The sequence below is a fragment of the Budorcas taxicolor genome, chromosome 7, assembly GCF_023091745.1.
Source record: "Budorcas taxicolor isolate Tak-1 chromosome 7, Takin1.1, whole genome shotgun sequence".
Taxonomy (NCBI): Eukaryota; Metazoa; Chordata; class Mammalia; order Artiodactyla; family Bovidae; genus Budorcas; species Budorcas taxicolor.
In genome coordinates, this window is record NC_068916.1 from 7,663,386 (window position 1) to 7,686,328 (window position 22,943).

The window sequence follows — 22,943 nt, forward strand, 5'->3', positions numbered from 1 at the left end:
TCAGGCCCCATCTTCAGCCTCCTAGACCAAGGAAGAAATCTCAAAAAGTGCTGACAGGAATCAGCAGGTCAGGTAGCAGGTGTGGGTCCTGAGCCAGCCTCGGTCGTGCAAGGCCACCCTTTCTGGCAGACCTGCCTCCCAGGCTGACATCTGAGAAGTCAAGGGCTACAGGGGGCACTTGGGGCATGGGTGTCTGAAGGCACCTGGTGCCTGAGTCTCGACGTTATGGGGACGATGTGTTCAGGCAGCATCGGGGAAGGGCTGGCACGGCCCCGCTGTGTGACCGCTATCAGACCGCTGTCACAGTGGCCAGGACTCTTCACTGAGTGATCAGGGATGGGCGTGGCCTCTCTCAGCCTCAGGGGGTCCACATCCAGAGGTGCAGAGTCAGAAAGGCCCTGCCCCAGAAAAGACATCAGGGTTTGCTAGAGGCACGAGAGCAGCCTGTGCGAAGGCACAAGGTGTGGGAAGGCAGTGTGGTGTTTTCGGGGAGCAGAGTAAGGAGGGCCCCAAAGGCAGGAGTGGGTGGAGGCTAGCTGAGGGGCCTAAGCTGAGGAGACCATGGAGAGGTCATGGGACCCCACCCACACCATGGACAGGGCCGGCAGGAGATGGCATCCAGCCCCCTGGGGCCAGGGAGGTGTGGGTGAGCCTGGGTAAGGACAGGCTGAAGGACAAGACCTGCCTGGGCCCCGTGGCCTTGGAAGCTGAATTCCTGCCATCTACTCAGTCACCAACAGCTGGTGACACCACGCGCCTCCCCAGGGCCAGGCCAACCCCTGGGACTAGCGATTCTGAGCTGGTCTGAGAGCCTCCAGGGACTTGGCCCTTCCTGGCATGACCACAGTCAAACCTGCCTTTCCTAAGCACCAGCTTTATGGCCACTGCTGCAGAGGCGCCCAGAGCTGGGCCTCACCGTTGGGCAGCTGAGCCTGGAACCTTCCACCCAGCAGACCCCTGGTGGCCCAGGCCCAAGCAGTCTGACTCAGGCTGGCATCTCCATGGTGATACCCTGGAACGGGCACCCCCTGCAGCCTGTTGTCTCCCTCGCTCCACAGCCCCACCCCTCACCACCCCCAACACCCTAGGAATCCGGCTCCAACACTCTGGCTCCCATTCAAGGTAGGGGAGGGAAGAAGTGGCATTCCCCTGGCCCTGGGCCCTGGTGCTCAGGGCCTTGAACCTTCTGCCTGGAGCCTGAATGCCCCCTACCTCCCTGGGGTCAGCCCCAATCCCAGCCCAGCTGGTGGCTGGGACTGGCCAAGGAACCTGCTGCTGAGGGCACTGGGGTTGGGCTTTCCTTGGCGCTCCACACGCCGCCTCCTGAGCCAGGAAGGGAGGCCAGGCCACCTGTCTCCGTGATGGCGGGTGGGCATGTCGCCCTGCTCGCTGATGTTCTGGGCATGAGGCCCACCACAGCTCCATCCTTGGCAGCATGGACCGTTCCTCCGGCAGGGTTAGGGGGTGTCCTGGTCCTTGGGGACACCTTGATGCGGGTGAGGCCGAGGGGAGGGTCCAGGCAGGTCTTGACTCTGACCAAGATGGCCAAGCAGGCCCATCAGAGGATCCAGCTGGTTCTGGGGCCCCAGTGTCTGGAGGCCCCTCTTGGCTCCTCTGGTGACGATGGGACGACTCTCAGGGGCTCTGTCCTCTGGCGCTGAAGCACGCCGAGCAAAGACGCAAGGTCGGGTAGGAAAGATCCTTTTATTGGGGTGGACACGGAGCACGCACTAGTCCATGATAAAATGACTTAAGAGAAAGATCCAGAAGGGCTGACTTCTCCCCCTTACTCGAGCTCAGAGCAAGGTCTGGGCACAGAATAGGTCCCGGTGGAACTCGAGACAAGGCAAAGTCTTTAAGGACCGGACCGGGAGGTGGGCGCTGGGAGAAGGGCCCCCACCCTTGCCGGCCGGCCACAGCGGGGTCCCGGCTCTAGACCCTCGTAGACACGCTCCAGTTTTCCAGAGGAGAACTGGGGGGCGGGAGGAGGAAGGGGAGCAGGATGGGGGGAGGTGAGTAACGACGTTTTTGTCTCTGTTTTAAAGCGTCTACCAACATCACACTGCTGGGCCTGGCGTCCCCTGTAACCATCGCTTGGTGCGTTTTACAGCATAAATAAAAACTCAAGGAAAATAAATACATTGGCTCCTATGAGGTTGGAAGTGGTGTGGAAGGGGTATGGGCGGGCCGGCGGAGGGGAGGGGTGGGGGGCGCTTACACAAGGCAGGTGGGCGAGGAGCAGACAAGACGGGAGGCGCCTGAGGGGGGCGCGAGTCTTAAGTGTCCTCGTGCATGTCCGGGCTGTCGGTCCGCGCGACCTTGCGGGGCGGCGCCGAGCTCTCGCCCTCTAGCTCCACTTGTTCCTGGTCTCTCTTCTTGGCGGCATTCTGGGGGGCAGGGGAGCAGAGTGGCCGTGAGCTTCCCTGAGGGGGAGCGCCTAAAGTCTGAGGCTGCCTCTGCAGCTCCGGGGCTCCAGTGCCTCCCCGAGCTGGGCCTGGGCTGATCCAAGGCCCCTGGCCAGGCAGACCCTTCTGTCCCCTGAACCTGCCCTGCCGAGCCACTGGGGACCCCAGCCTGTGACAGGCGTGTCACGGAGTCACCACGACGTCTCAGTGACCCCCACCATGTGGCCCATTTCTCAGAAGCCACCCACTGTGCCGGAGGGTGAAGGGCACTCAAGAGCCTCCTGGGGAGGCCCCCGAATTGCCACAGAAAAGGAAAGTGTGCTGACTTGGGAAAAGCTCTTCCCTCACTGGTGGGGAGCAAGGCTTGTGGAGCCCGCGGGCTGGGGTGTTCCGAGCAGTCACTGCATCATGGGGTCCCCTTCAACCTGGCCCAGGGCAGGCCACTGTCCAGTGGTCAGCATTAGAGGAAATAAGACCACCTGACCATGTGGCAAAACTACACAGGCAGATTTTCAAGAAAGCAAAAAAAATCCTGTCCGAAAGATGGCCCTTTGTGGGGAAGATGACTTTTCACCTCAGCTACACACCCCAGTGGAGCCTGAATTTCTTAATCATGTGAGCATTTCATCATTGAATGAAGATTAAGTAATAGCACCCACATCCACCTGCCACCGGGGCCGTGCTCCCCACACCCTCTGGGGAGCCAGGCCTCTCGGCACAGCTTACCAAGCCCCTGCCTGTCCCGGAGCACCAGAGCCCCAGGGCCTCGGCACAGCCCCTCTCTCCTCCAGAACATTCTTCCCTCTCCTGGATCATCTGGCAAACTCCTACTTAGCCCTCACGGCCCCACCCAGCACTCACTCTCCCAGCCACCTGTGTTCTCCCCCAGCTCACAGCCCCTGCTGGGCACTGTGCTCCTCCCGGAGGCCCAGCACCCAACCCCCACGCGCCTTACCTTTTTGTCCCATTGCTGATGTAGGTAGCGCAAAAGAATGTTTGTTTTCTCTGTCACGATGACTGAGGAGGAAAGACAGACAAAGCTGTAGGAAGGAGCTGGCCACCCCGGCTGGCACTGCCTTCCCTTACATGGCCTCTGGGCTGTCACTGCTCTGGGTGGCCTCTCTGGGACTCAAGTCACACACCCAAGCCAGGAGCAGATTTCTAGAAGCCAAACACCCCCCCGACCTGAGCACTGCCACTACCAGCAGCCCGAGCCGGCTGCCACAACGGGGTCCCGGCTTCCCAGGTGGAGGCCGAGTCCGAAGCGGAGCTCGGATTCCACCCTCAGGCAGGGAACGAGCCCCAGCCTGCCAGCTCCTATTTGCCCAGACAGACCAGGAGCACAGATCCACGTGACCAAGCCCCAGTGACCGCAGAGCGAGCCGAGAAAGGTCCGGGGTTCTTTTTCACAGTTAAAAGAACACACCAGGACCACGATAAGTAACCGTGAGATCCCCTGTTCTGCGGGCTCCAGGCCTCTCCCTGCAGGTCCCTCTTCCAGACACTCCCTCCCCAGGCTGCCCACCCCAGGCTGGGATGGGTCCCCCACCCCACGGTACAAGTCTCAAGATCTGTGTCGTGGAGCCAGCGGGGCCCATCTGACTTGACGAGCGCAGACTGTAGATGCCAGTGGGGAGATCAGGAGGGTCCCAGGGCAAGGCAGGCTTCCGGCTGCTCCCAAGGGCTGGGAGTGGCCCAGCTTCCCACAGGTCCCCTCTTGTACCACTCCAGGGCCTTTCCCCTCGCCAGCCGGGATGGCACAGGACAGTAGCCACTTACTCTGTTCAGACGGGTACTCCCTAGTGGGCAGGTAGACTGAGGGACGTCGATTCTGCAAGAGGGGTGGGAAGGCATGAGTTAGGAGAGTGGGCGGGTCTGCAGTCCCCACACACCTCAACTTGGCACCCTCACTCCCAGGTGGATTAAAAGACATGCAAGGATTTCGAGGGGGCTGGGCTTGAAGCTCGACCTCTGTTCCAGACAAGACTCTGACCCTTGGGCTGCACATCACCCCGACCTTTTCCCTCGAGGCAGCTTACGGCCTACGTACTCACCGAGGCTTTGCACACAGAGTCGGCATGAAATCTACTAAAATTGCTTTTGTTGTAGACAGGCAGTCCTTTCAGAAAATCTGCCTGGAAGACAGGAAGATGGTGAGTGAGAAACCGGGTGGCAGGCTGGGCCGCCCCCAGAGCACCCGCGGCAGGGCGGGCTACCAGACAGCTTCCGCTTCCTTCTTTCTGTCCCATTGATCACGTTTTCTAGAACTCGCCCTTGGGCTGGCCACCTGATGTGTCTACTCTTAGGAGCAAACAACCCCGGGGTTAGGGCACATTCTCCCAGGAAAGTGAAAGTGTTAGCTACTCAGTCGCGGCTGACTCTTTTGTGACCCCATGGACTGCAGCCTACCAGGCTCCTCTGTCCATGGAATTGTCCAGACAAGAATACTGGAGTGGGTAGCCATTCTCTTCTCCAGGGGATCACTGGCCCAGGGGTTGAACCCAGGTCTCTCGCATTGCAGGCAGATTCTTCACCATCTGAGCTACTAGGAATGCCCAGTCCTCACCCTAGCCCCGTCACTTTGTGACCCCATGGACTATACAGTCCACAGAATTCTCCAGGCCAGAATACTGGAGTGGGTAGCCTTTCCCTTCTCTAGGGAATCTTCCGAACTCAGGGGTCAAACCCAGGTCTCTCGCATTGCAGGTGGATTCTTTACCATCTGATCCATAAGGGAAGCCCCAGAGTACTGGAGTGGGTAGCCTATCCCTTCTCCAGCAGATCTTCCCGACCCAGGAATCGAACCAGGGTCTTCTGCATTGCAGGCGGATTCTTTACCAACTGAGCTATCAGGGAAGCCCAAGAGGTGCGGGGAAATTGAGGCTCAAAAAGGAACAGATACGTATGTCAAGTCAGGAGTGAGCAGCGGGGTGGGGAACTGGTCCCAGGCCATCCGACTGCAGACCTGCCTTCTGCGCTTGTTGAAGATAAAACTCCTGGTCTCATCTCCATTTAGGCATCTCTAATAGAGTCCTGAGATGGAGAGAGACTCATCCGCCCTAAGACACCCCATGACAATGCACGGAGCTGGGGGAGGAGCCTGGGTGAAGGGGAAAGGGCAGCTGGGACTCAGGGGCTGCCTGCACGCAGGACCCGGACAGAGCCCAGGGTCAAGCAAGCTTCCAAGTCTTGTGAAAACTCAGAAACCTAAGCTCCAGTCTGTCAGTGCTAGCTTTTTAAACATGGTTGAGCTCTTCGTCAAACACTGTGGGGACGAGGGTCAGTTCGGGAGCTGCTCCTGAGGTCCCAACATCCAAAGGCTGCTTTGTGAGGGGAGAACGCCTGGTGGGGAGGGTGGGCAGAATTCTAAAGGGAGCAGGTTGGCCACCCCTGCCCCCTCACACCTCACTGCCTGGGGCAGGGGCGCAGGTGCCAGAAGCTTTAGGTCTGCCAGGTGCTAGGGAGCCAGCAACCGCATTCATCCACGGCCCTGACTCGCGGGAAGTCCTTTTTCCCTGGCATGCTGGCACCAGCTGGGTGCTCTGGAAGAGGAAGACCCTGACTCTGGGCGGGGGTCAGGTCTCTGGGCGCAAGATGTGAGGAACAAAGGCGTGTCCGCCTCAGAAAACCGAGGCACAAGAGCCTTGAGGAGGAATGACAGCTGAGAGCCTGGGGCAGCAACTGACGTCCAGCAGAGCAGGAAAGCAATACTGCCTTCAGGCCTGGAGGGGCACAGAGGGGGAGGACCAGGGCCCCTCACGCTGGAGGCACCCCCTCATACAGTCGAGGAAACTGAGGCAGAAAGCTCACGTGACACGCGTCAGAGGTCCCCCAGCCCCAAAGGGAAACAAGAAGCTGGCTGAATCCAGGTTTGCCCAGTCTTGGAGGTAGAGCTCCTGCTCCCGTGACGCCAGTGCCCCCCCTCTTCCCTGCCTAAAAGCTGAGGCTCAGAGCCCGCAGGCCATGTGAACCTTCCCTTGGGTGCTCCACTGCCGTGCCTGACCCCTGTGGGTTGTGCCCTCAGGGAAGCCGCCATTCGGGGGATTCCCCCATCCTGCTCTGGGGCAGGCAGGAACAGAGGTTTCACCTCGTGAGACCAATCTCTCCCCCTGCTGGGCCTACGCAAGATGGCAGGGGGATGAGCCTCCTGCTCCCACCCAGAAGGCGGCCCTCATATCTGAGTGACCTACTGCCCAGCAGTCAGCGCAGAGCCCCTCACACCTGCCTCCCCTTTCCCAGGACACCTGCCTCAGCTCAGTTCCAGACCATGGGATCTGCTTCATACACCTGGCAGGCTTTTCTCGGGACCCAGCCATGTGGTGGGCCCCACGCCAGGCACGAGGGCACTGCAGGGAGCCACAGCGGTCCTACCCCCGGTCCCCGGGAACAGCCAGTGCACGGGGACACGGGTGCGGATCAAAGAGCGTGTGGTGAAAGCCGAGCGGCCACAAGGACAGGGCACCACGAGGTGCCACGTGAGGCTCATGACAGCGGGGATGGGGGACGGCCCAGACACAGTGATGCAGGCCTGAGACCTGAAAGGATGGGACGGGGTCCCCCTCCACAGCCCCGGTGGGGCTGGGCCCATGCCAGCCTACTGCCACACCCCTCCCCAGCCTCAGTCACCCTCTAGCAATGCCCCTCCGTTTTCCACGGGGGAACACCCACCAACCTCTCCAGCCAGCTCAAACCCCCTCTCCCCCTTACCTCTCCCCACACCTCGGGAGCCATGATCACGCCCACCCCAACAAGGCCATCTGTTTACACACCCAGCTCCTTCATGGACTATCCCCTCCCTGAGGCAGAGGGCAGGGTTGGCTCAACCCTGGGCCCCTCACAGGGCTCACACAGGACCGGGTGGCAGAGTGGTGAGAGGCTCCGGAGCCCCAGGCCTGCACTGAATGCTGGACGGGCCTCTCCCTGGCTGTGTGACCTGAAGCGGGTGAACTCCCAGCCTGGCTGTTCCTGCTGTGAACCAGGGTTGTTCTGAGCTCCAGTAAGACAACATGGAGAAATAGCTTTACCCAGAGCAGTCCTGAGGTGGTAGCATCAACTGAGCATTATTGGCAGCAATGCGTCTGTGCTGAGTAAATTAATGCAGACAGGGGATGGCCTGTACTTCCTGTTAGCTGAGCAGGAAAATGAAGCCTCAGACACAGGGAGAAATCCTCACCTCAGCAAGACAAATCCCAGCTACAGCTGGGCCCAGAAGCTTTCCACTGCTTCAGCAAACACTCACTGAGTATCTGTACGCCAGTCCCTGTGCGGGCAGCCTGCCAGCGACCCAACCAAAGCAAGATGAGGAAAATAAATGGTGTGCAGAAAAAAGAGAGACATGGGGGTCTCCTGCAGTCAGAAAGGGGCCCTCAGGCAGATGATATTCCTGGGAGGATGAGCATTCCAGGCAGAAGGAGTAAGAGGTGCAAAGCCCCTGGAGTGGCAGGGACTTGGAAGGTGACGATGTGAAAACAAGGCCACAGTGGCTGGAGCTCAAGGGGAGAGGAGAGAAGTGGGTACAGATGAGGCCACAGAGGTAGGCAGGGGGGACTTTGGAGGCTGAGGGGGGAGGTGGGTTTCACTGGGGTGACAACAGGAAGCTCCCAGAATGTTGTGTGAGCGAGATGGTGGTATTATCTGATTGGTATCTTTAAAAGCGCCCTCTGGTCCTTGGTGCATTACAGACTCAATGGGGCAGGCTGGAGGCAAGGAGACCAGGTAGGAGGCTGGAGCAGGTGTTCAGGCGGGAGGTGGCAGTGCCTGGACCAGGGTGGGGAGCCGTGGACAGATTCAGAATTCGTTCTGGAGGCTGAGCCAACAGAACCTTCTTTAGGGACTGAACGCAGGCAATAAGGTTGCAGCGAGCAATCGAAGATAATGCCCAGGCCTGGGGACCCACCTGCTAGGAACCAACTTACCACTTTCCCATACTCTTTCTGACAAGAAGTCTTTTTTTGCCCATCCCCCACGACATTCTAAGGACTACACCTTGTGGGCTGGGACTCTGAGTCCAGGGACAGTGCTGTTTGATTTGCCCTGACAAAAGCTTCCATCACCTCTGTCAGCCCTGGGGATGCCAAATAGTGGGGGGAATGGAGAGGACTTCAGCCCAACTCTAAGGCTGAGTCCCACTTCACAGGTGAAAAAACTGAACCCCACAGAACCACCAGACACAAACCCCAGGATGACTGAGTGGCCCAAGGGGGGATTTTAACCTCCCAACAACATGCTGGCATCATCCCCACTTCAAGATGAGGAGACAGTTGGGAGAGAAAGTCACCATCCCCGAGTCACCCAGCTTATCTGCTGAGCGTTTACTGTCCCAAGCCCTTTAAGACGTCAGTTCCCTAAATTATCACAACCCGATGAGGTCTGGACTATTGCTACCTCCATTTAGCAGGGAAAGGGCCTGGTGATTAGAGAGATAAAGTTGCTCCCTCTTCCAGCTGGTCGGGGCCGGAATGTCGGGGGTGGGGTTAGGGCTCTGAGAGACCAGGGCAATTCGCGATGTCGCACTTCCTTCGACGACAAAGCCCCGCATGTCACTATGTCAAGCCCCCTCCCCTCCTCGACGCTCAGGCCGGCCTCCCAAACCCTCCCGAACTGAAAAGGCCCAGGCCCGGGGCGCGGAGTACTAGGCCTGAGTTCGGGGGTCTGGGGGACCCCATCCCCATCCACCAGGCGATTTCCGGGGGGACCCGCGACCCGGAAATGAATGAGTTGTCAGGGCCTGGAAGCCTAAAAAAGGTCAGGGGTCGAAGATGGAGCCAGGGTGGGGTAAGCAGGAAGCTCAGAGCACGGTCCGGGGGGGATCGAAGGTCACAGGTCAGATGGAGGGGCGGGGCCGGGCCCGAGGGGGCCGGGTAGGGCGGTGAGGGGCCTCAGCGATTACTGGAAGTGGGTGGGCCCGTGGCGCCATTTTGTCGAGCGGAGGGGGAATACGGCCCTGCCGGCCACTCTCACCATCTTCTGTTTCCTCCGTCACCGCCTCAGCCACCGCCTCAGCCGCCGCCACCGCCACCACAGCCGCCTTCTTAGCCGCCGCCGCACAGTAACTTCCAGCCACTGCGCAGCCTAAACTGATGGTGCGACTGCCCTTCCATCATTGGTCTGCCTTCTGGCTCCGCCCCCAAGTTACGCGGTCTTTGCGCCCCACCATTGGCCAGATCCGGCTAAACCACGCGCCCATTGGTCGTCACGCCTCCTCCTTCGTGGTCAAGTTACATTGAGAGAGCAAAACCCCGCCCGAGACTTGCAATCTGTGAGCGGTGAAATCGGAAACGGGTGGAGGCCGGGTCCCCAAAGCCCCTTGGGATTTGTAGTCCGCAACACCCGGAGGTCCCGCCGCTCTCTTAACATTTGCTACGCTTTTTCATATGGTGGTTCATGGAGTTCTCACAGCAGCCCTGGAAGGATGGGCACCCGCCGTAACACTCCCAGCCTCCTCCCCAGGGTTCCAACCTTTAGGTTTCCGCATATCTAAACTTCCCCACTAGTCGTTTGACTATCTTTGAACTGACGGAATAGACTCTCTGAAACACTTCCTGTGGCTCCCCAGTAGCCCAAAGATCCAGTCCCGCCTCCTTGCCCCGAAATTCTGGGACTCTTCGGCCTCCTTCGTCCACATTTTATCCTGACTCGTCCAATCTCTCCTTCTGGACCACCTTCTCGAATAAGCCTTGTCTTACTGCCTTCTTCCCAAGGCAAAGTCCAGTGCCTCCTCTGGGTTCCTACAATCCTCACGATCCTCCTCCCAGCCCTGACTCCACTGTGCACTGGGTCCAAATTGCCTGGGTATGAATAAGCCCCACAAAACCACCCCCAGCCTGACAGCCTGGATACGAGGACTTTTTGAGGAAGTACTCAATAAGTTACGGAATATTATTACTCCAACAACATGGAGAAGGAAATGACAACCCACCTCAGTATGTATTCTTGCCTGGAAAATCCCATGGACAGAAGCCTGGCAGGCTATAGTCCATGGGGTTGCAAAGAGTCGGACTCAACTTAGCGACTAAACCACCACCAACAACATAGCAAAGAAGAAATGAGCATCTCATTTTAAGGACGAATCCACTTTATTTTCGGCCGCACCACACAGCATACAGGATTGAACCTGCCCCCGTGCAGTTGGGAAAGTGGAGAATCTTAACCACTTGGACTGCCAGGGAAGTCCCTTTTTACAGGAACCAAAAGAACCTCAGAGGGCTGTCTTGCTCCAGGTCACAGTGCCCATCCCCAAGGGGCAGGTGGAGGGTTCAAACCCCTCCCACCGCTCACAAGCCTTCCTAGAACTTGTGAGAATTATGACATTTTATAAGACAAGTGAAAATTTGGACATTTATTAGACTTTTAACAACATAAAGGAATTGTTGACTTTTTTTTTTAATCTGTGAAAAGTTTTGTTAATATGTATTAACGGAACCTTATTTTAGAGAGGTGTGTTCTGAAATATTTAGATCTGCCTCACAGGAGAAGGCAGGACAAGTTGTGAATACAGCTATGTACTGGGCTACAAAAGTGTTCACTGTACCATCTGTGGACTATTGCTCCAAAGTCTTCCTAATTCAACAGTGTAAAAAGGCACTCTGGCAAGGTCTGACTTCCCATTCCCTCTTCCAGAAATCTACACGAGGATTCATGTCTGTCCCAGTAGTCCCTGCTCCCCAGTTCAATTCAGTCGCTCAGTCGTGTCCGACTCTTTGCTCCTCAGCTCTCCACAAAAACGGCCGCAGGCTAAGCGAGGGAAATGCTTTAACGGGGAGATCCAGCCGCCACGTCGCGCTCCTCAATGGCTCAACGATTTTCGACCCTTGTGCATGCGGCGAAGAATGACCTGGACGCCGTTTGGCGTGCTCAAGCGCCGGATCCAGCCATGTTTATTCTTGCGTTTGATGTTGCTTGGCTGATACTCGTTCCCGCGCGTCCTGCCCCTGGTCTGCTGCATGGCGGGGAGTCTTCGGGTGTCGGGGAGCCCCAGCCAGGCCCGGGGACCCTGGAGCCACCTGCGGGAGCAGAGAGACAGAGAGAAAGGTCAGAGGGGGCGCTATGTGACTTCCGCGTGGAGTTCAACCTTTCCAAGCTTCGGCTTCCAGATCAAAGCCGGGAGGGAGCCTGGAAGGAAAAGGTACTCGAGGAGTTCGCAAGGCACTGGAAGGTCATGCGATTGGTAAATAACCTGGAGGCAGCCCTCGACGCCGCTCTTACTCCCAGATTTGAGAAGCTGTCCCCATGAAGACTCACCTGCCAGCCAGCAGCCCCGCTGACCTACTGACGGGGCCCAACAGGCAACCCACCGATCCGCCCGAGAAAGCCATGTTCAGCCGCAGCACGCCGTCAGTTTCCAGCTATTCCGCAGCCTATAGGCTCCGCAGCTGCGGAACGAGGGCTTCTGGGAAATGTAGTTTCTTCTACAGCAGAGCCCACATTTCCTTGGGCATTGTAGTCCTACGTAGACTCACCGCACCTCTGGCGTGAGCATTGCCCGCAGGAGAGTGTAGTTCTTCTGGACCAGCAGGCGGCACGCGAACGGCGCCTTCTCCGCATGCGCTTGCTTACAAAACATTATTTCCCTGAGTCTGCTGGGAGTTGTAGTTCCTTCTTTTGTAGACCTGCAGAGGGTGCCCGGGGGCGACGGTGGTGCAGCTGGTGGCAGCCTCAGGAAACGGCTGGTTCAATCTCCCATCCCCAGCAGGAGCAAGGCGGATGGCGCACAGCTGGCTGGCAGCTTTCCTTTCGCCTCAGCCAAGTCTCCGCCCCTTGGCGGGGAGCCCAGGAGGTCTGAGTTGGAGTTGGCTGGATGTCCTTGGGGTGGTCATTCAATTTCTCAATCTGCAAAACTCAAGGATTGCAGGCTTGCCCTTGATGGTGCCCCCGTTCAGTCTCTATTTTTCTAATGCTCATACCTGAGCTCTTTCCCTTCTTAACGTACCCTCTATGGCGCCCCATTGTCCCAGGGAAAATATTTGACAGGCATTTGAAGCCTGCCTTCGACATACACACACACCCTCCCTCCTTTGCTTGGTGCTCTCCCGTTCATCTTTTAAAAATCCTCTTCAGATACTCTCCTTTCCCCGACTCCAGTCCCTCCCTCTGGTCCAACCCGCCCCCACCCCGCAGCATCACCCACCTTGGGGAGGGGGCGGGAAATTTTTTTTCTGCATGAATAAAACTGTAGTCTCCCAGGAGCACCCTGAGTGGGCAAGAGTGGGTGGCTGGACCTAATCCAGCTCTGGCAGCAAATTCCAGGGGATAGGAGTGGGCAAGGGATGGTTAACCCCTTGTCATCTGAAGCCCATCCTACCTGCACCATCATTTAGCAAACCACTACAATACGACAGCAGTACAATAATAATGTCAATAACGTATGGAGCACTTTCCTCGCTAAGTGTTTTACCTGCCTAGCAAACTCATGCGGGAGAGGGAATTAATTTCATAAAGAAATAAATGGAGGCTCAGGGAAGAGACTTGCCCAAGGTCATATATCGGCAAACGGCAGAAGCTGGATTTGAACTGTGGGCTCTCTGGCTCCAGCTGGGACCAGAGTCACCAGTTAAATTGACCAACAGTTTAAATGGCCTATCTGTGAAACTAATTCCTAATAGCTCCAAGATACCTGTTTAATGGTTTAAAGAATAACTATTTACAGGACTTGGAGTCACACAGCCGTAGTTCCAAGTCCCATCTCTGCTCCTCCAGCTTACTTTGTGACCTTGTGCCCTTTATGAGCGTGTTTCCTCGCCTTTTGAAATTTCCTTTGCAAATTGCAAAGATCTGCGAGGTTGTAGAAAGAAAAGGTGAGCTCAGAGAAAGGGGCATTGGGGCGACGTTTAGAGGAGACAGGCCAGTACGGAGGCTGAGGCTAGCCGAGGAAATCCTCTTTGCAGCGAGGAGGGCTCCGGTTGCTACCTCCCAGGGGCCCGGAAGTCCTCAGGTTCCGACCCCTTCTCGGCCTTGGACCAGGCCCAATCTCTCCTTCCACCTCCGTAAACCCCCGAGGGGGGCGGGGCCGTTGCCCCAAGAGCCCGCCCTAATCTCGGAGCTTCCGAGTCTGATTGGCAGTCTAACTAGGCCAGGTCAGTTCGCAGCTGCGATTGGCCGAGATGCCAGTCAGTCGGCTCACGGTCCCGCCCGGGGAGACGCTTAAAGGGCCGGCTTGCTCGGAGGTAGCGGGATGTCCCCGCGCTGACCGCCCCGGGCCCGTGCCCGCCCGCTTAGACGTGCCCGGCCAGACCCCGCGCCACCATGTAAACGGCGCCTGCAGGCGGACGCTGGTTTCTCTGCCCGGGACCCCTCTGCCCTGCCCCGGGTCCCAGGGCCCTCGATGAGGTGAGCAAGGAGAGGGCCGTGGGAAAGGGACATTGAGGCCCCTGGATCTTTCACTTTGGAGGAGGTGTCCACAAAGCCCGCCCTTGGGCTCTTAGAAAGCCGCGGTGCCCCAGTGGCCTCGATCCCGCCACAGAGCTGACGGGCAACCAGGAGCTGAGGGCCTGGCTCCGTGGAAGGGGGCTGGCATGGCGCATTTGCGCCCCCCTCCGCAATCCCGGGTTGGAACCCCGCCGGAGGAGGGGGGCGCGGCCTGCTCCCCCTCCACCAGCAAGTATGGGCTACCGCAGGCTGGATTTTCGGCGTTCATTATCCCCGCGGAGCCCAGGATGGGGACGGGGAAGGGTTGGTCCCATCATCAGGGCCTAAACAATGGGGGTGTGCTGCACGGGTATCCCCCTCGAGTTATGTAACTGCCTGCAGTTGCCATGGCCACAGCGCGGGGGGCGGGGGGTGGCCCAGGGAGCGGGGATGGAGGCCTGGAGGCCCCCAGCCAGGGCTCCATCCTCACCTCCACCACTGGAGGCTGTGTATCACGTTCCCTAGAATCCAGGATACTGACCAGTGGGGACAGAGCAGCTTCTTCCCAGAGTGTCTGGGCCTCAGCTTGTTGGTCTGTGAAACAGATCCATTGCACCCATGATAAGGCCTTCTGGAGCTCAGTCCTGAAACTCCTCTCTCAGGGCCTCAACTTTCAGAAACCACGTTTAGAGGCCTGGGATGGGGGCTCATTGTTGGGATCTGCATATTTTTAAGATATCTTTGGAGCCTTCAAGTTATGCTGGTTTAGTGAAAGTGAGTTAACAAAAGAGTGCATGAGTGAATGAATGGACAAATGAATGAACGGATTTAGGAAGGCATAAGTTATAAACCTGAGCTGGAGGGTCCTCAGGGATGGGTCACATTTGCCACAATGTCCCCTCCTCCAGGAAGACCCTCAACCCCCAATTCTACCACCTTCCCCATGGATGCCTCTTGGTGTCAGCCATAGCCACAGCCTTCTCTTTGAGGTAGACTAGGCTGACCCACGGGACTGGCTGACTACCACACAGGCACTGACCAGACAAAACATCTCAGTCCGTGCCTGGTTCTGACCACCTCTAAACTGGGGCCTAGACAGGGCCTCCCAGTGCAGCTCACCCACCCCAGGTATAGAGAGTGGGTAGTGTGGGCATGAAGGGCTTCCTATTCAGACAGCCTCTGACCTGGCTGTCACCCCCACCCACAGGACACACCATGCTGACCGGCGTGACCGATGGGATCTTTTGCTGCCTGCTGGGTGCGCCACCCAATGCAGTAGGTCCACTGGAGAGCGTGGAGTCCAGCGATGGCTACACATTTGTGGAGGTCAAACCTGGCCGTGTGCTGCGGGTAAAGCATGCGGGACCCGCTCCGGCCCCGACCCCACCTCCACCACTGTCGGACGCCGCCCCGGGGGACCAGTCCGGCTTGGTCCGCTGCCAGCGCAGAATCACCGTGTACCGCAATGGGCGGTTACTGGTGGAGAACCTGGGTCGGGCACCACGAGCTGACCTCCTGCACGGGCAGAATGGCTCTGGGGAGCCACCAGCCGCCCTTGAGGTAGAGCTGGCGGACCCAGCCGGCAGCGATGGCCGCTCGGTCCCAGGCAGTGCTGGGAGCGGCAGTGGTGGACGGCGGCGGCGAGCCCGACGCCCCAAGCGGACCATCCACATTGACTGTGAGAAGCGCATCACCAGCTGTAAGGGCGCCCAGGCTGACGTGGTGCTCTTTTTCATCCACGGTGTCGGCGGTTCCCTGGCCATCTGGAAGGAACAGCTGGACTTCTTTGTGCGCCTGGGCTATGAGGTGGTGGCGCCTGACCTGGCCGGCCACGGGGCCAGTTCAGCGCCCCAAGTGGCTGCCGCCTACACCTTCTATGCGCTGGCGGAGGACATGCGTGCAATCTTCAAGCGCTATGCCAAGAAGCGCAACGTGCTCATTGGGCATTCCTATGGGTGAGCCAATGCTGCGGTGGGAATGAGGGTGAGGGGTGGGGACTGGCAGGAACCACACCCACTCACAAAATTTCCCTTTTTGAAAAATCCCACTAACATCTACAACAACACATGGATTTCTGCCACCAATACTGTTGTTCCACATTGTTTTAAGGCAGTGTCTCAATCCCTGAACTAGTACGATGGTCTAGTGATGACTGTGACAATCAAAAATGCCTGTAGATAGTGCCAAGGTCCTCTGGTGGGCAGAATCACCCCTAGCTGAAAACCACTGTCTTCTATTAAATTCAAGAATTGGTTGCTCTGGTGACGCCAAGGGCTCTAAGCAAAGACCAGTTGGAATCTCATAATCTTTGTTTACAAGGGTACAGTTTACTTTAATTCACTCTCCCTTAAGGGCTTCCCAGGTGTCACTAGTGGTAAAGAACCTGGCTGCCAATGCAGGAGACGTAAGAGACTCAGGTTCAATCCCTGGCTTGGGAAGATGCCCTGCATGAGGGCATGGCAACCCACTCCAGTGTTCTTGCCTGGAGAATCCTCCCAGACAGAGGCGCCTGGAGGGCTACAGTCCATAGGGGTGCAAAGAATCGGACATGACTGAAGTGCCTTAATATGCATGTACTCTCCCTTAAAGGGGTGGTAGATAATACCACCTGGGCATTTAGATGAGAGCCCACATCACGGAAGGCTCTGGGTCTTGGTGTCTGATCGCTGCCAAGTGGTACCATTCTGTCCTTACCCAGGATGAAAGGCAGGGTCTGATCAGCCAGCCAGGTTGAGAGCCATTGTTTTCGCAGTTGTAGTGCATGCAATTAGACAAGAAAAAGAAATGTTACATAAAAGAAAGGAAGCCCAGACTAGGAAGTAGCATAGTTCCTATTTGTTTATAGGAAAACATACCCCAAAGTGGTTGCTTACAATAATGACTCCTCCATTAAATGAGCACCCATGTGTGGAAACTCCTGTGACCCCATAACAATCCTATGAGGTCAGCACAGGTTCTGTGTCACAAATGTGGAGATGATATCTCAGAGGGGTTAAGGAGTTTGCCCAAGTCACTGGCACAGTCAAGTCCATTTGACTCCTGCTTGTATCCTGTCCCTCTTTTTAGCAGGAGTTGGCAAACTTTTTCTCAAAGGGCCAAAGAGTAAATACTTTAGGTTTGCAGGCCTTATGGTTGGTCTCCGTTGAAACTTCACAAGCCTGCCACTCTAGAAGGAAAGCAGACATAATTGTAAACAAATTTACAATTGTTTGGGTGTGGCTTTGTTCCAATAAATCTTTATTTATAAGCTATTTTACACATTAACAGAATTTTAAAGTGAAGTTTAACAACAGAAACAAGCAGCTAGCCCTCAGGCCATCATTTGCCTAAACCCTGCTTTCGGGGTAATGAGAGGTACCTGCAGGCTTCCACCTTGCATAAAGCAGGCAGATGCGACAAACCCAGAGGCCGATAAGAGAAGATCCTTAAAGGGAAGGTCAAGTGAAATGAGTCGTTCAGCTGTGTCTGACTCTTAGTGACCCCATGGACTATATAGTCCATGGAATTCTCCAGGCCAGAATACTGGAGTGGGTAGCCTTTCCCTTCTCCGGGGGCTCTTCCCAACTCAGGGATCAAACCCAGGTCTCCCGCATTGCAGGCAGATTCTTTACCAGCTGAGCCACAAGGGAAGCCCGAGTGTACTGGAATGGGTAGCCTATCCCTTCTCCAGCAGATCTTTCCAACCCAGGAATTAAACCGGGGTCTCCTGCATTGCAGGCAGATTTAAAGGGAAGGGATACACTGGAAACAGTGATGTTCTCTGAGAAGCCAAAGGTTTTGTTTAATCAAATAGCTTTCCCAACACTTGACAATAAGTAATTCTTACCTCTTTGGGAGTTATGATGACTTTGAGGATCTGATAAAAGTTCTGTATGTGGATCCTTTCTCCAAAAGAAAAAAAAAAAATCCACCTTCAACACACGCGCACACACACACACACACACACACACACACAGTCACACAATTTCAGGGCATTTGGGTTGCCCCTCCCATCCCTCACCCCCATTTGGTGCTCATGGACCCCACGGGAAGAATCATGGCCTTCAAGGACCTGCCTCTGGGTGAGGGGAGGGCATTCACCCTCTCACTGCTTGTATCCTGCTGACCGCTGCCTTTCGACTCTCCCCACCATCCGCCCGCGGGGCAGTGTCTCCTTCTGCACGTTCCTGGCGCACGAGTACCCAGACCTGGTGCACAAGGTGATCATGATCAACGGCGGAGGGCCCACGGCCCTGGAGCCCAGCTTCTGCTCCGTCTTCAACATGCCCACGTGCGTCCTGCGCTGTTTGTCACCCTGTCTGGCCTGGAGTTTCCTCAAGTGAGTGACCCGGCCCTGCCCCGACATCTCCCCAAGTTGGATGGGAGGGGAGGCTATATGGCTGGGGCTGGCATGGGGAGCACCGCTGGTGGCTGAGATGGCCTGAGGGCTCCAGCGGTGCTCCCCACCCACCCCCACCCCCAGGGCCGGCTTCGCCCGCCAAGGGGCCAAAGAAAAGCAGCTGCTGAAGGAGGGCAATGCGTTCAATGTGTCTTCCTTTGTGCTTCGGGCCATGATGAGCGGCCAGTACTGGCCCGAGGGCGACGAGGTCTACCACGCTGAGCTCACCGTGCCGGTTTTGCTCGTCCACGGCATGCACGACAAGTTTGTGCCAGTGGAGGAAGACCAGCGCATGGCTGAGGTATGGCACCCCAGTCACCACACCCCTCAAATCCCCCCCTGCACAGCCCAGGGGGACTCCGCTCTGTGCTCCAGCCCCAGGGACATCAGAGCTTAGATTGAGGGTCAAAGGTAGAATCCAGAAAGTGGGGCTTCCTGGGGCAGGAGGTCGGATTATGTTCTGTTCCCTCTGCCCGCTAAAAGGCACCCTTCGTCAGACCTCCCTGACGGTCCGGTGGTTAGCGCTTCACGCTTGCACTGCAGGGGGCATGGGGACCCTTCATTGGGGAACTGGAATCCCACATGCCATGCGGTGTGGCCCAAAAAAGAAAAAAGGCGCTCTTCACAGTTGGAATTTGTGATGGGCAACAGAATCCTGCAAGAGGGCAAGTGGGGGTCTTTAGATCAGATTCCCCAGAAAGGGTCTTAGGATCCTTAGTGCTTAGAATAGCTCTGCACCATCGGTTCTTAACCAGGGATGATTCTGCCCCACAGGGGACACTTGAAAATGTCTGCAGACATGTCTTGACTGTGGGCGAGGGAGGTGCTTCTGGAACCTGGTGGGTGGAGGCCAGGGATGCTGTTCAGTTACCTACAGTGAGCAAGACAGCCCCACTGCAGAAAATGACCCAATGCCAAGTGTCTACCCTGTGGAGATTGAGAAACCCGACCTTAGCATGAGAGACTCTGTCCGTCTGTCACTCTCAGTGAGTTCCCACTGAGATGACTTTGCTCCCTAGAGATATTTGGCAATGTCTGATTTTATTTTAATTTCATTATTATTTTATTTTTGACCATGCTGTGCAACTTGTGGGATATTTGTTCCCCAACCAGGGATTGAACCTGAGCCCTCAGTAGTAAGAATGCAGAGTCCTAACCACTGGACCACCAGGGAATTCCCTGGAGAGATTTTTGTCACACTGTGGTGGGGGAGTGGGATGCTACGACTGGCACCTAGTGGATTGGAGCCAGGGGTGCTGTTCAACATCCTGTAGTCCCCATCTCAGAGAATGACTCCACCCCAAATGCCACGAGTGCCCAAGTTGAAAAATCCTGCTCTGGACGTATTGTAGGCACTTAAGAAAGGCAGAATGAATGAATGCTGAATTAGGCCCCAGCAGGGTGACAGGCCAAGCTTCATAGGTGGCACTAGTAGTAAAGAACTTGCCTGCCAGGAGACTTAAGAGACACCAGTTCGATCCCTAGGTCAGGAAGATCCCCTGGAGGAGGGTATGGCAACCTGTTCCAGTATTCTTGCCTGGAGAATCCCATGAACAGAGGAGCCTGGCGGGCTATAGCCCATAGAGTAGCAAAAAGTCAGACACGACTGAAGCGACTTAAAACGCGTGGAGGGTGACAGGCCATCCTCTAGCTCCCCCTTGCATGGAAATGAAGGGATACAGGGTAGATTGCAAGAAGGACTGCCTGATGCTGCAGGCCATACATAGGTAGGGGTGGAGCGGCCCTGAGCTCCCGGGCCCTGGCTCTGGCCGCTCTGAGCCCGCCTCCTCTGCAGATCCTGCTCCTGGCCTTCCTGAAGCTCATCGATGAAGGCAGTCACATGGTGATGCTGGAGTGTCCGGAGACCGTCAACACGCTGCTCCACGAATTCCTGCTCTGGGAGCCGGAGCCCTCGCCCAAGGCCCTGCCCGAGCCCCTGCCTGCGCCCCCAGAGGAAAAGAAGTAGCCACTGAGCTGGCCGGGTATCTCTTAGCCGGGAGGAAGAGTCACGGGAGGAAGAGTCCCGAACCGGCTTGGGTCCTGCAGCGCGGACCAGGTGGGCGGGCCATTCGCCCCAGTGGGCGGGGTCAGGTCAGGGAGACGCCCCCTGGCCGGCTGGGCCGGACGACGCGGCATTCGTGGGAGCCAAGTGGACACACCGCTCTTTTCTAGTCCTGTGGGGCCCATCGGTGTTTCGGGGCTGCAGCAGCGACCCCCGCGGAGGGTGACCTTGTATAGAAGCCCCCTCCCCCACAATGCCAGGGCCGAGGCAGGCTGCCACCCCGCTGTCTTCCGTGTCCGCCGTGCTTGATCCTAGGACCCACGAGCCCCGCGGGGACTCTCGGGACCCCCGCCACCATGCCCGAGACCCCTGATCCCCCATTCCTTGGCGCTGGGAGCTATTGTTGCCCAAGTGGGGAGGGCTTGGGAGGGGGCTGGAGCCACCGAACCTGCACATCTCTTATAGTAACTCAATAAAAAGAAGTGACAATCTGAGCCTCCAGACTTATGTTGGGTGACCACAGCATAGGGCCACCCTGAGCCTCAGTTTCCCCAAGTGTAGACTGAATTGATTCAGGTACCTCCCCTTCAGGGCTGACCCACAAAGACTTAAGGGTGTAGGTGGTCCAGGCTTGCTTTCCGAGTTCACCTCCCTTCTCAAAACACAGGGCCTCCTTGGGCAGCATTGCCGGAGCAGAAGACAGTCCCTGGAGAGGAGGAGAACCAACTAAGGTTGATGCTAAAGTTGAGATGAGGCTCAGTGGCCATTGCATCTAAATAGTGTAGCCATAATGGAGTGTCAGCTGTATGTAAAGCCCTGTACTGAGTGCCTGATACCCATGGGTTCATTGAATCCTCTTTACCCCACACCATACAGCAAGTTAGTACCTCTTTACTGTCCCATTTCATCTAACTTGGTTTTGGGTTCCTTTTGTCACAAAGACGATTTTTATTTTGAATCTATTTTTTGAATTCAGATTTCTCTGGATTTCTCTGCTCCGTGGCCATCTATATTTTATTCTTTTAAAAAAAATTTTTTTATTTATTTATTTGGCTGCACTGGGTCTTAGTTGAGGCATGTGTGGTCTAGTTCCTTGACTAGGGATGGAACCCAGGCCCCCTGCATTGGGAGGGTGGAGTCTTAGCCACTGGACCACCAGGGCAGTCCCCATATTTTATTCTAATAGTGTATGTATATCTAGGCTTACCTGAGTTTGTGTGGGCGGTGGGAGGAGAGATTGGTCACCTCAGTTGCTGCACCTTTGATCCTTTCCCCTCTGGTTTGCAAGCCCACCTTTAGCTTAAACTGGGGTCTTCACAGGGGCACTGTTGTTAGTCGGTAAATTCTGGAGATGTTTTTGATGACCACAACTTGGGGGGAGATGTTCCTGGCATCTTGTGTGTTAATCCCGGAAATACTGCCTGACACCCTACAGAACACAGGACAGCCCCAGTGCAAGGAGCAACTTGGCCTCAAAACCAGTAGGGCCAAGGTCGGGATACACTGCGTTAGACAAATTCCATCTCTTCTGGAATTTTCTGGGGGGAGGGTGGGGAGGGATGTCTTTGGATTCTTTCTGTGTATTCTTGGGACATGACATGCTGTTTTAAAGGGGCACTCAGAGATGTCATCAGCTCGGTTGAAAAAGTAGAGCCCAGGCTCACGCCAGAGGCAGGTAGTCTTAATTATTACAATAGCCAGAGTAGCCATGGGCTTAGCAGTGGAGGCTAGGAGGGAGATGGATGCTTACCCCGCCCCCCTGCAGGGCCTGGTTGGCAGAGCCACAATGATAGGCAGGTGATGAACCCAATGAGGCAGCAGATCACTTCTGGAAAATTTAAATGGCCCACCCAATACCTCCCAGGATAGTAGCTTGGCATTTACTGAAGCTCTTTGTGTAAAGTCGAGGTTAATCTCATTTTATAGTTGAAGACACAGATTCAGAGAAGCAACGCCAGGAGGTTCCAGTCACACAGCGATTCCAAGGAGGGCTGGTGTCTCACACCCACACTGCGACGACTTCTCCAGCTCTCAGTTCAGTTCAGTTCAGTCGCTCAGTCGTGTCCACTCTTTGTGACCCCATGGACTGCAGCACGCCAGGCTTCCCTGTCCATCACCAACTCCCTGAGCTTGCTCAAATTCACGTCCATAGAATCGGTGATGCCATCGAACCCTCTCATCCTCTGTCGTTCCCTCTCCTGCCTTCAATCTTTCCCAATATCAGGATCTTTTCCAATGAGTCAGTTCTTCACATCAGGTGGCCAAAGTATTGGAGTTTCAGCTTCAGCTTCAGTCCTTCCAATGAATCTCCAGCTCTAACCACCCCCTCAACACACAACACACCCCTCAGGAACATCCTGCATACCCTCCCAAACCCGTTCCACCAGAAACTTTCCACCTGGGCTGCAAAGTCATCTCTGGGTCAGTAGGGCTCAGAGCCAAACACTTTACCCCATGACAGTTTAATCTGATTCCCTCAATGACCCCCTGAGGTAGAATTTTGCACTTTCCTCATTGTGTACAACTTAGGAAATTGAGGCTCAGACAGAGAAATTACTGGTCCGTCCCACAACTGGGAAGCAGCAAAACTTGACTCTTGAGCTGGGCAGATTCCCTGAATGTAGCTCAGGAACCCCCAGCACAACCTACACCGTGGGTCCTCTGTATCAGGGAGATCAAAATGGTCACTTGTTTGCCCAGATAGGACCAAACTGCCAAAGCACTGACATGTTTCAAAGTACCATGTTCCAAAGAACCTTCTGGTCTACTTGTTCTCCTACATCCCCTTATTCTCCTCTCATGACAGGGAGCTCAC

General features: G+C 56.2%; 3 protein-coding genes and 1 non-coding gene across 4 annotated transcripts; 1 reads left to right on the forward strand and 3 right to left on the reverse strand.

Moving 5' to 3' along the window:
• Window positions 1-1,685: 1,685 nt before the first annotated feature.
• On the reverse strand, window positions 1,686-9,482 carry DDA1 (DET1 and DDB1 associated 1). Its single transcript, XM_052642955.1, has 5 exons — window positions 9,366-9,482; window positions 4,460-4,540; window positions 4,185-4,236; window positions 3,361-3,422; window positions 1,686-2,387 (listed from the first exon to the last, which is right to left on the reverse strand). The coding sequence occupies exons 1-5, from the start codon at window positions 9,366-9,368 to the stop codon at window positions 2,277-2,279; spliced, it is 309 nt and encodes a 102-aa protein (XP_052498915.1). The 5' UTR covers window positions 9,369-9,482; the 3' UTR covers window positions 1,686-2,276.
• Window positions 9,483-10,728: 1,246 nt separating this feature from the next.
• MRPL34 (mitochondrial ribosomal protein L34) lies at window positions 10,729-11,872 on the reverse strand. The gene is made up of 2 exons (XM_052643678.1): window positions 11,646-11,872; window positions 10,729-11,407 (listed from the first exon to the last, which is right to left on the reverse strand). The coding sequence occupies exons 1-2, from the start codon at window positions 11,717-11,719 to the stop codon at window positions 11,191-11,193; spliced, it is 291 nt and encodes a 96-aa protein (XP_052499638.1). The 5' UTR covers window positions 11,720-11,872; the 3' UTR covers window positions 10,729-11,190.
• Window positions 11,873-13,542: 1,670 nt separating this feature from the next.
• On the forward strand, window positions 13,543-20,576 carry ABHD8 (abhydrolase domain containing 8). The gene is made up of 5 exons (XM_052643686.1): window positions 13,543-13,730; window positions 14,956-15,703; window positions 17,896-18,066; window positions 18,211-18,427; window positions 19,922-20,576. The coding sequence occupies exons 2-5, from the start codon at window positions 14,964-14,966 to the stop codon at window positions 20,090-20,092; spliced, it is 1,299 nt and encodes a 432-aa protein (XP_052499646.1). The 5' UTR covers window positions 13,543-13,730; window positions 14,956-14,963; the 3' UTR covers window positions 20,093-20,576.
• On the reverse strand, window positions 19,228-19,300 carry TRNAK-CUU (transfer RNA lysine (anticodon CUU)). Its single transcript has one exon. It is a non-coding gene; the product is annotated as a tRNA-Lys (tRNA).
• Window positions 20,577-22,943: the final 2,367 nt, after the last annotated feature.